The 14,801-nt window shown below is 53.8% G+C and overlaps 5 protein-coding genes across 5 annotated transcripts; 4 read left to right on the forward strand and 1 right to left on the reverse strand.

Moving 5' to 3' along the window:
- Positions 1-1,748: 1,748 nt before the first annotated feature.
- PG994_001280 (uncharacterized protein) lies at positions 1,749-3,674 on the forward strand (the record flags this gene model as incomplete). The annotated part of the gene is made up of 3 exons (XM_066852689.1): positions 1,749-1,820; positions 1,871-2,818; positions 2,901-3,674. The coding sequence occupies 3 exons, from the start codon at positions 1,749-1,751 to the stop codon at positions 3,672-3,674; spliced, it is 1,794 nt and encodes a 597-aa protein (XP_066720830.1).
- A 945-nt stretch (positions 3,675-4,619) lies between these two features.
- On the forward strand, positions 4,620-6,487 carry PG994_001281 (uncharacterized protein; the record flags this gene model as incomplete). Its single annotated transcript, XM_066852690.1, has 4 exons — positions 4,620-4,945; positions 5,019-5,320; positions 5,459-6,183; positions 6,287-6,487. 4 exons carry the CDS (start codon positions 4,620-4,622, stop codon positions 6,485-6,487), a joined length of 1,554 nt encoding a protein of 517 aa, XP_066720831.1.
- Positions 6,488-7,034: 547 nt separating this feature from the next.
- On the forward strand, positions 7,035-9,164 carry PG994_001282 (cytochrome P450; the record flags this gene model as incomplete). Its single annotated transcript, XM_066852691.1, has 5 exons — positions 7,035-7,388; positions 7,532-7,756; positions 7,893-8,087; positions 8,224-8,660; positions 8,702-9,164. 5 exons carry the CDS (start codon positions 7,035-7,037, stop codon positions 9,162-9,164), a joined length of 1,674 nt encoding a protein of 557 aa, XP_066720832.1.
- A 1,300-nt stretch (positions 9,165-10,464) lies between these two features.
- PG994_001283 (uncharacterized protein) lies at positions 10,465-11,348 on the forward strand (the record flags this gene model as incomplete). Its single annotated transcript, XM_066852692.1, has 2 exons — positions 10,465-11,052; positions 11,124-11,348. 2 exons carry the CDS (start codon positions 10,465-10,467, stop codon positions 11,346-11,348), a joined length of 813 nt encoding a protein of 270 aa, XP_066720833.1.
- A 957-nt stretch (positions 11,349-12,305) lies between these two features.
- PG994_001284 (uncharacterized protein) lies at positions 12,306-14,316 on the reverse strand (the record flags this gene model as incomplete). Its single annotated transcript, XM_066852693.1, has 7 exons — positions 12,306-13,124; positions 13,180-13,218; positions 13,269-13,600; positions 13,669-13,736; positions 13,796-13,894; positions 13,959-13,999; positions 14,047-14,316. 7 exons carry the CDS (start codon positions 14,314-14,316, stop codon positions 12,306-12,308), a joined length of 1,668 nt encoding a protein of 555 aa, XP_066720834.1.
- Positions 14,317-14,801: the final 485 nt, after the last annotated feature.

A 14,801-nucleotide genomic window follows, 5' to 3' on the forward strand; every position in this document is an offset into this window, starting at 1 on the left:
TTCGGCCAGTTGGCTGTATTCAAGACTAGCAACAGACAATATCGAATGTTTGTTTGTCGAGTAACACGACACACGGTGAGCAGAGCAAACCATGGACGCTCCCGTCGACAGGATGGATGAATGCAACGACGAAAGGACAAGTCAGCCAGTAGCGTAGAGCTTAAACGACATGCAACCTGGACTTTGCTGGCGTTCGACCTGTCGACTGTCTGTCTGGCTCCCAAGGGAACCCAAGTGCCGCGTCCACCGTTGGGTTAAACTATGCCAAGCCGTATAGCCGGGTTCGTCAGGACCCGTGGACTCCTGGACGCTGCACTATTTGACATGATGTATGAATGTATCATAGTATGTGGAATTAGGTCACGAAGCTGAGCTCCTAGGCTCGTATTCCTTTGTAATTGCTACCTACTAGTCTTTCCCTCGAGTCCCGACCTGGATTGGGCGCCCGAAACGGCCGACAGACGACAGCACTAATAGGGATCCATTCTCTGTCTTCCCCTCCTCCTCCTCCTGCCTGCGTCCTCCACTTACAGCGGTCTTGTCGAGTTCTTTTTTGGGTCCATGATCGGCTCGGTGTATGTATTTTGTCTACTTGAAGCCTGACCCACGTCGTACTTCAGCTGCTCGACTATATCTACCGTTCTGGGTCGCTCGTTGGCAGGCTAATACATGCATGCGGTTCACAGCGTCACCACACACATACGCATCTCGAACAGGCATGCATCATGTATAACAAGGGGGCTGTCGCCTAGACCCTGCGGATTTTCTGTTGTTTGGACTTGTTTCATGCCAACCAAAGAAACCAGACCTCTTATACAAAGGGAACTTCCCTCCTCTGTCCTTGCCGCGGGGCTTCCTTCAATACGAGGCCTTCATTTAGCTGAAAGATAACTTTGTCGGCACCTCTAGAAAAACAAAGGAAAGGAGAAAATCAATTGACGTTGTTTTGTTCCTTTTTGACCCATATCACCCCAAGGTCCCCTTCCTCCACGGCCCACTGCGTTGAGTCCCCTTTTTGCCAAGACCAATCTCATCTGCAAACAATACGCTTGACGCCCCAGACACGGTTCAGAAGCAAATCACAGCACCCCAAGCGAATCCCAAAGGCCTGGTAACGTCCACGCCTCAATTCTGTCCGACCTCTTGGCAGTTCCATTGTGAACCACCACCGTCACTCGCTGGCAACCCCACATCAGCACCCGAGTGTTTAAGACCATCCGAACGAGGGACAAAGGATTCCCTCTTCTTTTTTTCTTTTCTCACCAACCCACCTTCATGGTGGTTTAATGTTTCCACACTTGGAACGAAAATTTACCAACTACGCCGCCCCAAGCATGTAAGAAGGATTCAATACGGGTCGCAGTTAAAGCCGACAGCGATAGCAGCAACCGCAGTTTTTCCGACGTCGAGGGCCACCGGGCCCCGGGCGACAACGACAACATGGCCACCAAAAAGATGCCATGGTGGTCACGCTATTCGGGATATCGACGGGTCTCCAGCTCGTCGCCGAGCCGCGCCATACGTGCAGCAATCGCGGTCGTGATACTTGGAGGCATTGCGCTCATTGTGTTAATGGTCGCATTGTACGAGACCGGCCACCTAACACATACGAATAAAAAGGTAGGAAGATCTCTCTCGCATTACCATGACAATCCCGGGCCGTCGTCCCAAATTCGGGATCTGCTTTGTCGAAAGTTCGACTTAGTGTTTCAAAGCCCCAAAGCTTCCTCACCTTGCACCCATTCGCGATGCACCTGTCAGTATCATGTCTCAGCCCTGTCACGTTCATCCGAGAGCTTGGAAACTTTGTCCCCCTCCTCGTAACCAGCCCTTCAATGGCATATTTCCAGTTGTGCTAACTGTCTCCAAGGAAACTGTAAATGTCCGGACAGATGAAGGGACATTTATCGGCGAAGTCACACCAACGTCAGACTTATACCCACGGTCAATCCAGGCATTCCGTGGCATCCCTTACGCCCAGTCAACCGCGGGAAAGAACCGCTTCCAGCCCCCGCAGGCGCTGACTGGTCGCAAGCCCGATACAGAGTACCGCGCGGTGGATTTCGGGCAAGACTGTCCGCAGAGGAATCCGAGACGCGACCAAGATGAAGACTGCCTGAACTTGAACATATACCGGCCACACTACGCCGACGATGGGGCGGCCAAGCAGGAAGACATGGCCAAGATCGGCGGAAATGACACCAAGCTCCCCGTGGTCATATACGTGCATGGAGGAGGCTTCGTATCGGGCTCAGCCAAGGAGCGCAACATGGCCAGTTTCGTTAGCTGGTCTGAGATGCCCATCATCGGCATCAACTTCAATTACAGGCTCGGGGCGCTTGGTTTCCTCCCAAGCGGGCTTACACAGAAATCTGGCTTGATGAACCTGGGGCTCAAGGATCAGCAGTTTCTGTTCAATTGGGTACGGAAGAATGTGGCCAGCTTCGGGGGCGACCCTGATAATGTCACGATCATGGGATTGAGTGCTGGTGCCCACTCGATCGGACACCAGCTGATCTCCTATGCGCCGGCGAATAAATTGACTCAGGACCCGCCTCCGTTCCAAAAGGCTATCATGGAGTCCGGCGGTGCACTAGCGCGCGCCGTCTTCAACCCCACACATCCACTGCACGAGAAGCAGTTCAAGGAGTTCATCATGAGGTGCGGCCTCGCAGGTGTCCCCGACGATCAGATCTTCACCAAGCTTCGGTCTTTGCCGGCTCAAAAGATTGTGGATGCTTCCAATGCTATAGTTGGCAAATATTGGAACACGTTACAATGGCCATTTCAGCCTGCGATCGATGGGGCTGGTGGTGTCGTTCCCGATCTGCCCCGCGAATCGTGGGCAAAGGGTAACGTCATGCGGGATTCCTATCCTCACTGGCTTCGATACCAATGAGGGCGCCATCTTTGTCCCAACACAGGAGTCTAATATCAGCGCCCTGAACAGCTTAATGACCTCGTTGGTACCAGCCTTGAACGAGACTTCGATTAAACTCATGGACGAGCTTTACCCCAACGTTAACACGACGGACGGCCGAAGTTTATACGCTCTGGCACTTCCTAAAGGCTTTGGTACACAATTTTGGCGTTTGGACGACGCATATGCCCATTACGCATACATTTGCCCTGTGTTACAGCAAGCATCCCTCGCATCCACATCTACACCCAAGGCACCAGTCTACGTGTATCAGTTTGCAGCCCGGTCGGCAGCGTATGGAGGCTCGGACCACGGAGACGAGGCACCTGTTGTTGCGCACGATATGAGTATTCTTAAACCTTATAAGGGCCTCAACAAGACGGCCGATGCCATGAATGCATTCTGGACCCGGTTCACAGCCTTCGGCGACCCGAACCCTGCCTCTGACCTGAACGTCGGGGATGTCAAAGGAAACATGACGTGGGCGCCGTTCATGGATCCGTTCTCGCAGTCCGCCGATAAGGGTCAATTCGCATTGTTCGGGGAGGGAAACAACGAGCGCATGGGAACAGTCGGACGCGGCAACCCAGGCGTGCCCGCTCAGATGACGAGCATGAATGACCGCCAGAAGGCGCAGTGCCAATTCTGGTGGGACAGGGTCATCTACAGCGAAGGCTACGGAAACGGCAGCCTTATCCATCCGGCTGGTGTCAAAGCCGATAACAAACCTAGCGGGAAGGCGACGCTGTCATAAGGGCAGGGCAAGTAAACCACGGCAGCTCTGCTTTGGGTAGTGTGAATATAATGGTGTGGTGCTTTGAATTAGGGAGTTTGGTTGGGGCATTAGCATGAACGTTTGGCGTCGGAGGCGTTTGCACTTTCGAGACAGAAAGAATAGTGCTTGCTTTTGGAGAGAAAGATTTAACGAATGGACAACATCTATCAACAATCATATTTCACTAGACCATATTATATTGCATAGTACGCATAGGACGGTATGACGTTATGCGCGACCCTGGGCCTCTCTGGCTATAGGGTCCAATGTATAAAATGGAATGAGAGACACTCGAAACCCCTTGTTGGGTTGGAGAGGCAACTTTTTATATCCTCTTATTGTTTCCTCCTGTGCCCGTTAGATGAGAACACTACGCCGGGCATATGGACAAGTTGCCTCTTAGTCTCATTGAGCTGATACTTGGACAGCAACGGATGAGTGACTAAATCTGTCTGGGTTCTAGGGAAGGGTGCTAAGTAAATAGGGAAGGAAGTCGGTGAAACAATGGTATGTGGATTCTTGCCTCCTATAAACAAGGTATATATATATATATATATATATATATTAAAGCGCATGCCTACCTGACGTATCATTGTGGGGTTTGTTCATTCTCTTAAGAGTCGAGCAGGGAATCCCGAAATGATCGATATTAGCCGCCTATCCGATCATCGATCGTGATATCAGTTTCCTAAACCGGCTTCATGGAGAGGTGGCCAGCTGCAGTGCGTAACCATCCGATGTTCCCATTCAGGAAACAGTAAGGACGTAGGTACTCCCGTTGCTAGCTGAGGGGCTACTGTAGCAGATCGGATGAGTATATAGTTAAATCAGCTGTTGTCTTCTTATTTTTATCTTCGTTCCCATCCATGCCTATGGCTAACCTAACCTGCCATTTGAGGGAGATTTCGGGTTGCTTACTGTACCATGGCGTTTTCCTCCTCCCTTTTCAGCTTCTTCACCACCACCAAGGCAGTAGTCAGCAGGGTCCTGGACAAGTCCGACACATCGAGGCCGCCGACTGCGGCAGTCAACATGACAACGTGTGCTTCCAAGGCCTATACCTACCATGAGCTCGCCGGTTATGGCTCCATCGCCTCGGATGCCGTGGATAAGTACGGCGACACCCTGGGCGGCCTCGGCAGCTCCATCCATATGGACCGCGCGCATTGGACGAAGCTCGGTAACGGGAGTTATACGGGAACGCTTTGGTCCTTACCGGATCGTGGGTGGTGGCTCTCTCCTATTTCTTTGTTCGCGTGGTTTTCATGTACAAGGAGCATGCGTAGATGATGGAAGCTAATCATTGTCCCGGCCGGCTCGTAGGAACACGGAGGGCACGCTAAACTCCCAGCCCCGCGTCCACAAGTTCGGCGTCTTGTTCACCCCGGCCCTTAGCGCCACGATCGAGAAACCCTCGGCTGCTAACCTGCAGCTGCGGTACGAGGACTCGGTCGCGTTCGCGGGCCCGGACGGGGCGCCCTGCACGGGGCTCGACGCGGACGCCGCGGGCCATCTGGCGTACGCGGGGTTCCCCGACCTGCCCGCGACCGCGTACACGGGCGACGGGCTGTACGTGGACGGGGATGGGTCGTTTTGGGTGTCGGACGAGTATGGGCCTTATGTCTGTAAGTTAATCTCAACCAGAGCATATATATATACATTGCAGAGTCCCTATTGTTTTTTCCCCTTGGAAAGTATATATGTATATTTACTCTTCATGAGATTATGAGGCTAACCATTTATTTACTACTATTTCCTGCAAGACCACTTCAACCCCACTGGCAAGATGCTGGCAGCGATCCGACCGCCCGACGCCCTGCTCTGCGCACGCAACGACGCCGAATCCTTCTCGTCGGCCAACCCGCCGCACTACCTCGGCGGCGACGACGGGCCCCTGCCCGACCCGGAGGACCCGGCCTCGGGCCGCGCCAACAACCACGGCTTCGAGGGCCTGAGCGTCTCCGACGACGGCCAGACACTCTGGGTGCTGCTCCAGGCCGCCACGGTCCACCAGGGCGGGCTCGCGAAGCAGACGAGCCGCCACACGCGCATCCTCCAGTACAACATCGGCAATAGCAGCGACGACGGCCCTTCCTACGCCGCGTCGTACATCGTGCCGCTGTATGTGGACCCGACCACCGACAAACCGTCCAAGAACCCGAAAGTCGCGGTGCAGTCCGAGATGCACGCGCTGCCCAACGGGCAGTTCCTCGTGCTGGCGCGCGACAGCAACGCCGGCCGCGGGGCCGAGTCGACCGAGTCCGTCTACCGGCAGATCGACGTCGTAGACCTGGGCGGGGCCACAAATCTCAAGGCAGCCGAGAAGGACTACGACTGGTCCGAGTGTGCGGCGGCGTCCGAGAAGAAGGGCGAACTGGAGGACGGCGTCACACCGGCTACGTATTGCGGATGGCTCGACTTCAATGTGAATGCGCAACTGGGGCGGTTCGGGCTGCATAATGGAGGAGAGCAGGATTCTGGGCTGTTGGTGAGTTTGGGAGTCTCAACTCATTTTTTTCCTCTCCTTTGTATCTCTCTCTATACGTTTGGCTCTTCCTTTCTCTTTTCTGAGCTGACTAGCATTTTCGCAGAACGAGAAGTGGGGAGTCCATCGCCGTGGTTCCCGTGGACCCGCGGCGCCGGATGATGAATACTTCATCTTCAGTCTGAGTGATAACGACTTCATGACTCAGAATGGGTTCCTCAACGGAGGCAAGTTTCGCTACGCCGACTCCAGTGGCTACAACCTAAATAGCCAGGCCTTGGTTTTCAGGGTCACAATTCCAAGCTAGAGCTTCTCCTATAGACTTTCAACACCCGAATTGGCTACTTGGTTGTCCATAGAATATCTCCAGGTATATATCGAATAGGGGGGCACCAAATCAAGGATGCTTATATACATAATAGACGACTGCGTTCATATGGATTCCCAGGAGAGACTGGACTGGACCGGCGACATGTGAAAGTCGAGCCCCCAATCCTCCCTTTCCGGTCCGACGGATTGGGGATCGGCCCCTCTTGCCCCTTTTGTTGTTGTTTGCATTCTCCTCCGCATTCAAACGCCTTACCCCTCATCCCAGGCATCGCAAGATGGCATTTCTTTCGCCCATAAATGACATGTCGAACCAATCGGTTCACAAAGAACTGCCGTTTCGCAGCGTTATCGGGATGCATACTCCGTATAAGATGGCCCATACCCAATAATGACGCAACTCACTCAGCAAAATTCATTCATACCATAGAAATACCCTTTACGACCAGATAATACCCGGCTCAGGGTTCCTTCTGGTTTCCGTTGCTATCCATTAGCTTGCAAAGACTCAGACCAGAGTGTGAAAAATGGCATCCTCGTTGGTTTACTATGTAGCATTTGCGACCACTGTGCTCATCATCACCTACCGCCTCGGCAAGATAGGCTGCAGGCTGGCCGGCTATCCGCCCGGCCCCCCGACGCTCCCCTCTCATCGGGAACCTCCACCTGATGCCGAAGGAGAAGAGCCACTTGCAGTTCCAGAAATGGGCCGAGGAGTACGGCCCCGTCACTCGCTCATCCTGGGCACCCAGGTTATGATCGTCCTGTCGTCGGACCAGGCCATCAAGGACCTGCTGGACAAGCGGAGCGCTATCTACTCGTCGCGGCCCGGGATGTATCTAGGAAACATTGTGAGCGGAGGCTTCAGAGTATTGCTCATGGTAAGAGAAAGAAACGAGCCCTAGAACCTGACCTGACGTTTCCTGTCCTGGGCCGCCTCTAGGGGGATTTTGATATCGGTCCACGTCGATAGTGGTGCTATCTGATCTGAATGGATGACTGACGGGAGATTGGGTGGAAACAGGAATACGGCGAGACCTGGCGCGCAATCCGAGGACTGATGCATAATGGCCTGAACATCAAAGCCGCCCGGGCCTACGTCCCGTACCAGGACCTTGAGAACAAGGCAATGCTTCTGGGTTTCTTAGAGGATCCGGGTTCGTTCGTGAATCATATCAAGCGGTACACCAACTCCCTGACCACGCAAGATGGTCTTCGGTTTCCGGACCACGAGTATCCACGACCCGAAGTTACAGAGACTATTTCGTGTAAGCAAAGCATTAAGAAAGATATAGTGTTCTTTTCCCACTTACCCCATTCATTTACCCCCTCCCCGTGTTGCATTGCTCAGCATAGTTAATCGACCTTGTTTACGTGAGGAATAGGGGTTTGAGAAGTTCAGCGAAGTCTTCAGGTCCCCGGCCGCGGCAATCCTCGATGGGTTTCCAGTGCTCCGGCACCTGCCCGATTTCTTGCTGCCCATACGTCGCTACTCGAAAGAACTGCACAAGAAGGAGTATGATCTCTTTGTCGGCCACTACTTGGATACCAAGAAGCGGGTCATGGAAGGCACAGCCAAGGTATGGGAAGCGCCCCTTTACTACTATCAACACAGACACCCCAACCCAAAATGGTTTTCTTTCTTTCTTCCTCATCTCTCATTCTTGTACCCCCTTTCCCCGTTGGGCTAAACTCACTGTTTTCTCTCACAAAAAGCCCTGCTTCTGCGTCGACCTCGTGCGCGCGCAGGAGAAACAAGGCTTCTCCGACGGCATCGCCGGCTACAGCAGCGGCAGCCTCCTCGAGGCCGGCTCCGACACTACAGCCGCGACGCTGGTCGGCTTCGTCCAGGCGCTCCTGATCTTCCCCGATGTCGTGGCCGCGGCCCAGGCGGAGATCGACCGCGTCTGCGGGCCGGACCGCCCGCCCGACCTCAACGACCTGCCCGACATGCCCTACATCCGCGGCTGCATGAAGGAGTCGATGCGCTGGATGCCGACCGACATCCTCGGCGTGCCTCACGCCGTCATCCGCGACGACGAGTATATGGGGTACACGATACCCAAGGGGCGCCGGAGTCATGTGGAATGTCTGGTAAGAAGAAGACAAACAGCCCCTACCTACTACCCATCATTACCACGTCTTTGCCACGGGTCCGATCAATGAAACTTCTTGCTCATATTTCGGCACGCAGGGCCGTGGCCCACGATCCGAACCGCCACCCGGACCCGAGCCGCTTCGACCCGACGCGCTGGGCGCACGACGCGCAGACGTCGGCCGAGGCGGCCAAGAACACGGACGCAACGCAGCGGGACCACTTCGTCTTCGGCGCGGGGCGGCGCCTCTGCCAGGGCATGCACATCGCGGACCGCTCGCTCTTCCTGGCCATGGCGCGCCTGCTCTGGGCGTTCGACTTCCGGCGGCCCGTCGACGCGGCCACGGGGAAGGAGATGGTGCCGGACATGGCCGATCTCACCGAGGGGCTCTTCGTGATGCCCCGGTCGTTCCGGGCGGTGATCACGCCCCGCAGCGATGAGAAGGCGCGGCGCGTCCGCGAGGAGTGGGAGGAGGTGGCGGGGCTGCTGGATGAGGAGATGCAGTGGAAGATGGTGCCCGAGGGTCTTGTGTGGAGGGACTATGAGCCCACCGAAGTATAACCCCCCCCATATCTGAGTGAAGAAGAGAACACGAGTTGTTTTTGTTTTAGACTTCGTTCACTGTTTTCTCTAAGCCGTGTAGGTAGGTAGAGATAGAGATGCTGATATCTGCCCCAGCTGCTCAATACATGTTCAATGTCGCTCCCGGCTGAGACCAAGAACAATTGCTGAACATCAACATGATCTTAGGAGCCTTGATTGCTTACAGTGGTGTTGTTGAAGCAAATAACTAGATAGTGATGCGAAGAGAGTGGGTGGGTGGTAGAGACAGAAAGGGAGACCAGGCCAAAAATCGAAAAAGAGTGACTGCAGAGGGAATCGAACCCTCTTGCCTTTAAGTATAATATGAATAAGAATACTAACCGCTAGGCTACACCAGCCCGGTCAAGGGATATATATCTTATGTCAATTCGCATTATGAACCTGGGGTGGGACTGCTTTGCTTCTGGGATGGCTGGGTGAGAGCACTCAAGCTTTGGTGATACCATGGTTCGTTCGTTCGGGGGTCCAAGGCGGCAAAAGGAGGTAAGCTCAGAGAATTTGTTTCTGCCGCAAAGCTGAGGACATAAATACAGCACTCAAACGCAAGAGCACTGTCGGGTGTTCGTAGTATATATCCCGGAAAGAACAGGCTGAAAGGGGGGAAAGACCTGCGCAGGCCGCGCAGCTCTCAGGGGGCTGGAAGTTTATCAGAAACATGACTTGGTCTGCATAAGATGCAAACTGCGGATTTGCCTTAGCTAAAATCTACAACCGACGAAGTAGCAAATAGAGGGAAATACTGACCTACTCTCCTAGAATGGTGACATATCAGTCACACATAGTCAGTAGTACCCAGTTATCAATATACCAACTTGGCTTCCTCACAATGTTTTGATTGACTCATGACTTTGGACTAGAGTATTCCGATATAATGGAAACACATCCTGTCGTAGTATGAAGAGATTGACCCGAAAGAGCCCAATTATCAGATGCGTTTGTTGTCGATATAATTAGCTTTTCTTGCAGTGGTCGTTGGACTCGGAGGTGTAATTGAGGACTTAACGGTGATGAGGCGTTGAGTGCAACTCCGTGTAAGTGCATATACCCCACCAAAATTTTATGGTTAGCAGTCGTCTTATGAAGTAAATGCAATTGAATCTTCCATTCCCACCACACACGCCTGCAGCCCCATCCAAGCGCAAGCATGATGCGCGCTCTCGGCAGATAATCAGAAGAGAGCCTATTCATTGCGATCTAGCAACTCTCTTCCCCGGAAAGGCACGCATCGATCACAACCGCCCGCCGGACCCCCGCGACAATGGCCGGCCCAACAACCGTCAAGAAGAGCGCCAACCCGGCGCCCGACTACACCAGCATGTTCAACTTGATCGAACTACTACAGTCGTCACTGACCCGAAAGGCTCTATCCTCCGCTTCTGCCTCGCACTCCCAACGACGCGCCGCCCAGCAGCAGCAACAACAACAACCCCCCACCACCGCCAGCAAATTCTCGACTCTGAGCTCGAGCTCGACCCCATCAGGCTCGAGTTCGGCAGCAGCAGCCAGAACCGCCGCCCTGCTCGCCCAAGCCAAAGCCGAAGAAGCCGACCTCGACCGCCTCGCCATGGACGACGACAACGCCGGCGTGGGCCTGCCAGGGAGCGGCGCCCCCAAAACGGCCGAGCAGCTGGCCAAGCTGCGCGAGGAGCGCAAGCTGGCGTCGCGGCTGCTGGGCAAGAAGCGGCGGGCCGAGGAGGCGCGGGGCCAGCGCATGCGCGGCGAGGATGTCGGCGCCAGCAGCGACGACGAGCCGGGGCGCAGCGGGGTTGGGAGGGCTAAGAAGAGGGTGGGCGGAGAGACGCTACTAGTACTACTGCTGCTGCTGAAACTGCTGCCGTTGCCGACGGTATGGATACGGACATGAAAGACGGGGAAGATCAAGAAGGGGAGGCGGTAGCCGTGGTTGCGACGGAAAAGACAAAGAAGACTTCTGCCGACAGTAGTGGAGATGACCAACACGAGGCAGCAGATGGCGATGACCAAGAAAAAGAGACAGAAGCAGCAGCGGCAGCATCTATAGGAGACCAGCAAAAAGCCACAGACGGCAGCAATCCCGATGCGGAGACCAAGTCGAAAAAGAAGCGAAAGAAGAAAAACAAGAAGAAGACCAAGGCCGCTGCTGTTCCACAAAGCGATGACTGATGGATGGATGGCATAGCTGAATGGCCTAGAATTACATATATGCCTCCCAACTATAGATACCCCTGAAATGGATAAATTACGTTTTTTTTCACCTTGTCACGCAAAATCATAGGAATCAAGTCACACTAGGGCGTGTATGCGAGAGTCGTTTCCTTGTCAGACAGGAGTCGAATCTGGGTATTTGGATTGAGCGAAGTGAAGAGTAACCGTACAATGCTGCTCTTGGACAGGTACGTCTAAGTCCATCTCCTCTGCCTCCAGACTGTATCCTGCCTCCTCATATTAATGTTTGTGGTTCCCACGCCTGCACCCGCAAGATCCCTATGAGAGAAGAGAAACGGAGAAATCTAAACGTACAGATCCAACGCATAGCAACGAATGCCTGTGAGTAAGGAAACAGACTCCGAGTCTTTCTTGTAACGTGTCGCCCTCCAAGCCAGCAGTGGTTTCCGCCACATGGGATGAAACTCATGTGCGGTTTTCATATCAGCCAGCTGCAGTATGTATCTCACTGGAGTGTGAGAGAAAGAGTTCGTGACTTTTCGACCCAGCAAAGGGCTTCCCTAAAAACGAGTGCCTGCTACCTTCCATAATGCACCTGTACAACAACACGCACCCAAGTTGTTTGTTGGAAATCCTGTCCGCTTTTTGTGGTATATATTAATCAAGGACTTGGCCACTGCCCATCGGTAATTATAAAAAAGAAGCCGGAAGAGAAAAGAAGTGATCATCAGCATGTCAAGAGTCGTACAAGCCGCCGCGGTAGCTTCGTAAGAAGAAAACAAGAAACCCTCAGGAAATAAAGAATAGATACAGCCTTAGATCGCTTCTATCCAAAATGACACATTGTCCGCCGTAGAGGTATAATATGCAATGATCAAGGCTGAGTGAAATGAAAAAAATAGATGGAAGATAAAATATGCAGAATTTCCGAGCCAGGCTCATTCCGGTCAGTGCTTATTGTAAGCGCTTTCGCTTTCGGTCCTCGTCTCCTCGAGGGTCGTCCTCGTCATCTCGTTCAGCGGTGTCGGTGGGGTTCAGAATGTGAGCCATGCTGCCCCTGCGAGTTGGTGGCCCGGAGCTGTCCCTGACTGAGAGATTCTTGTTCTCCCGGCTGCTGGCAGAGCCCCAAGACCAATTGTTGAAACTATCCATGGTGCTGATACCGTTCGAGAAAGGAGGGGGAGGTGGAGTCGAGGGTCGCGAATTGAGACTGGTGGGTTGCATTTTGGAGCGAGTACGTATGAAGAGATTCTCGAAGTCGTTGGTCCTCCGGAGGCGCTCGGCTTGGCGATGATGGCCATTGCGTAGACCCTGGTCCCGACCCCCCGAACGGCGGCGGAGTTTGCGGCTGCCAGCCGTGGGCACGGATGTCAGCTGAAGTGTGGCGCCTACAAGACTGCCGGGAGGCGGTTCTTGTACGTTTGACAACGGATGAGGAACAGGAGCAGGCGGCGGTGCTTGCGGCCGTAGAGGAGAAGGAGAAGACTGAGTTGTCGCGCCTCCGCCAATAGATCCATAAGGCCGCCGCGCGCTGGTGATGGACAGGTTCGACGGAACAGGAGGCCGGTAGAAGTTAGAAGCACCGCGAGATTGCGGCATGCCAGGTCGACGTTGGTCGTCTTGTGCCAACTGCCGCGGGGAGACGGGTGGGTTCTCAAGTCCCGCAAAGTATTGACCTCTGCTTGATAGGGGGGTTCCGGCAAGGGTGGTTCCGGCTCCATCTGACGGAATGTATTGCTTTGTAACTGTTGCATTTCCCTTGCAAGTTGATGACTACGTTTTTGGTTAGTCTTATTTCCTTATGTTCACGCTCGCGGCTCGAACTTACTGTCTCGATGAATCTGTTCGTTCGGATTGGGCACGAGAGCTAGAATAGTCCGTGACAGCTTCTTGGTTAAAGTGAAGTAAGCGAGTGACTGTGTCCATCATCGCCTGCTGCTTAACATGCATGTAAGCTGCGGCTTCTTCACTACGCTGCAGTCTAGTATTGACGTCAAAAAGCGTGTGTTCGATGTGAGCAAGACGTGGGTCAGACCCGTCAGGGATAGGCGGCATTGGCTCTGCCGGTGTGCCAGGTTGCGATGGTGTTGGCTTCTGGTTGTTGTATTCACGGTGCACCAGAGCATGACGAGAAGCTCGGCGCTTGATCTCGCGCAGTCCTACCAGATCACCCCTTTTGAAATTGCCGTTTCCATGCTTGAACTCCCATAGGGCCGTTTCCGGGTTTCCTGTGTGGAACACGTCGCTGACTATAGTTGGGTTAGCATATCTGCATATATACTCCGATGAAAAAGGGGTGGGGGTTATTTAAGCGCACCTTTGTGAAATCCATACATATTAAGCTGGCGAACAAACGACGAAATATTGGTGTGCTTGAAATATTGACTGGGTAGATGGTCAGATTCGGTCCAGGGGCATAGCTTTCCAGCAAAGACTTAACGTACGCTAGAACTTTTGAGAAATCATGCGACGGCGACATGACGAAGCTCTCGGCAGAGCTCGACCAACTAATCAGGTGCTGAATATTCGGGTCTTCCAGCATGCTAATGCCATCGTCAGCAGGTTTGCGGCAACAGGGGGGGTATACGCCAAATTCACACGACATACTTGTATAGCTTGTGGATGAAGGCTGTCTGAACGATCTTGGGCTGGTGCACAGCAGCGGCCGCGACAGCAGGAGCCGGCATGGACGTACTCGCCGATGATATTTGATCGTTCGAGTTGCCGTTTGTGTGCCGCTCGGCCGAACCTCTTCCCTCTCCATCCGGGCTCTGCTCGAGCCGCGGCCGCTCGAGTCTTTGGTCGGCGTTGTTATATCCATGGGATCACCGTTTTCAGAAGGGGCCGACGTCTTGATAATGGGGGTTTGCGAAGTGTTGATGATGGGGATTGTTCGTGCGCCCATGATATCGTCTCGCTCGTTGCCAACAGGGTGTCTCGGCGCGCTTTCAATTGCAGTAGCCATTGGTTCTGCGACAGGACGGATGATATATCAGCAAAAAGTAAGGACAGCGACTTGAGATACGAAACAAAGGCAGTTGTTGACAGCTTATGCCAGCACGAAGAAATGCCGTGTTATATGCTGTGCTTAGAGAATGTAGGGGGCAACGAACCGCATCGCTACTTCAGTCGCAATTGGGGTTGTTCGTTTCGTTTCTTTTCTAGGGCCGATCGTAGATTTTATTGAGCAAGGAGCAAGCCCGTCCCGGGGGGGCCTTTGTTCACGATGTTGCGTCTCCCCTGCCGATTCCCGAGAGCCCTGACACAGGTCGGTCCACCTATCCAAGGAGGGCAAGTCAATCAAAATCGCATGGAGCGTTAGGTCGAATGGGGGCTAGCGAGGCGAGTGCTGCAGTTGGTGATGCAGTCGGTTGGTGAAGGGCGAGGTAGGTAGAGGACAGAAAGGCAATGGGGGCGTCAGAGCTTGTCGTGTGGTGGAGGGTTGAGATG

This window comes from Apiospora phragmitis (assembly GCF_038363925.1).
Source record: "Apiospora phragmitis strain CBS 135458 chromosome Unknown utg000002l:1.0-5516284.0:1.0-5523493.0, whole genome shotgun sequence".
Classification (NCBI taxonomy): domain Eukaryota; kingdom Fungi; phylum Ascomycota; class Sordariomycetes; order Amphisphaeriales; family Apiosporaceae; genus Apiospora; species Apiospora phragmitis.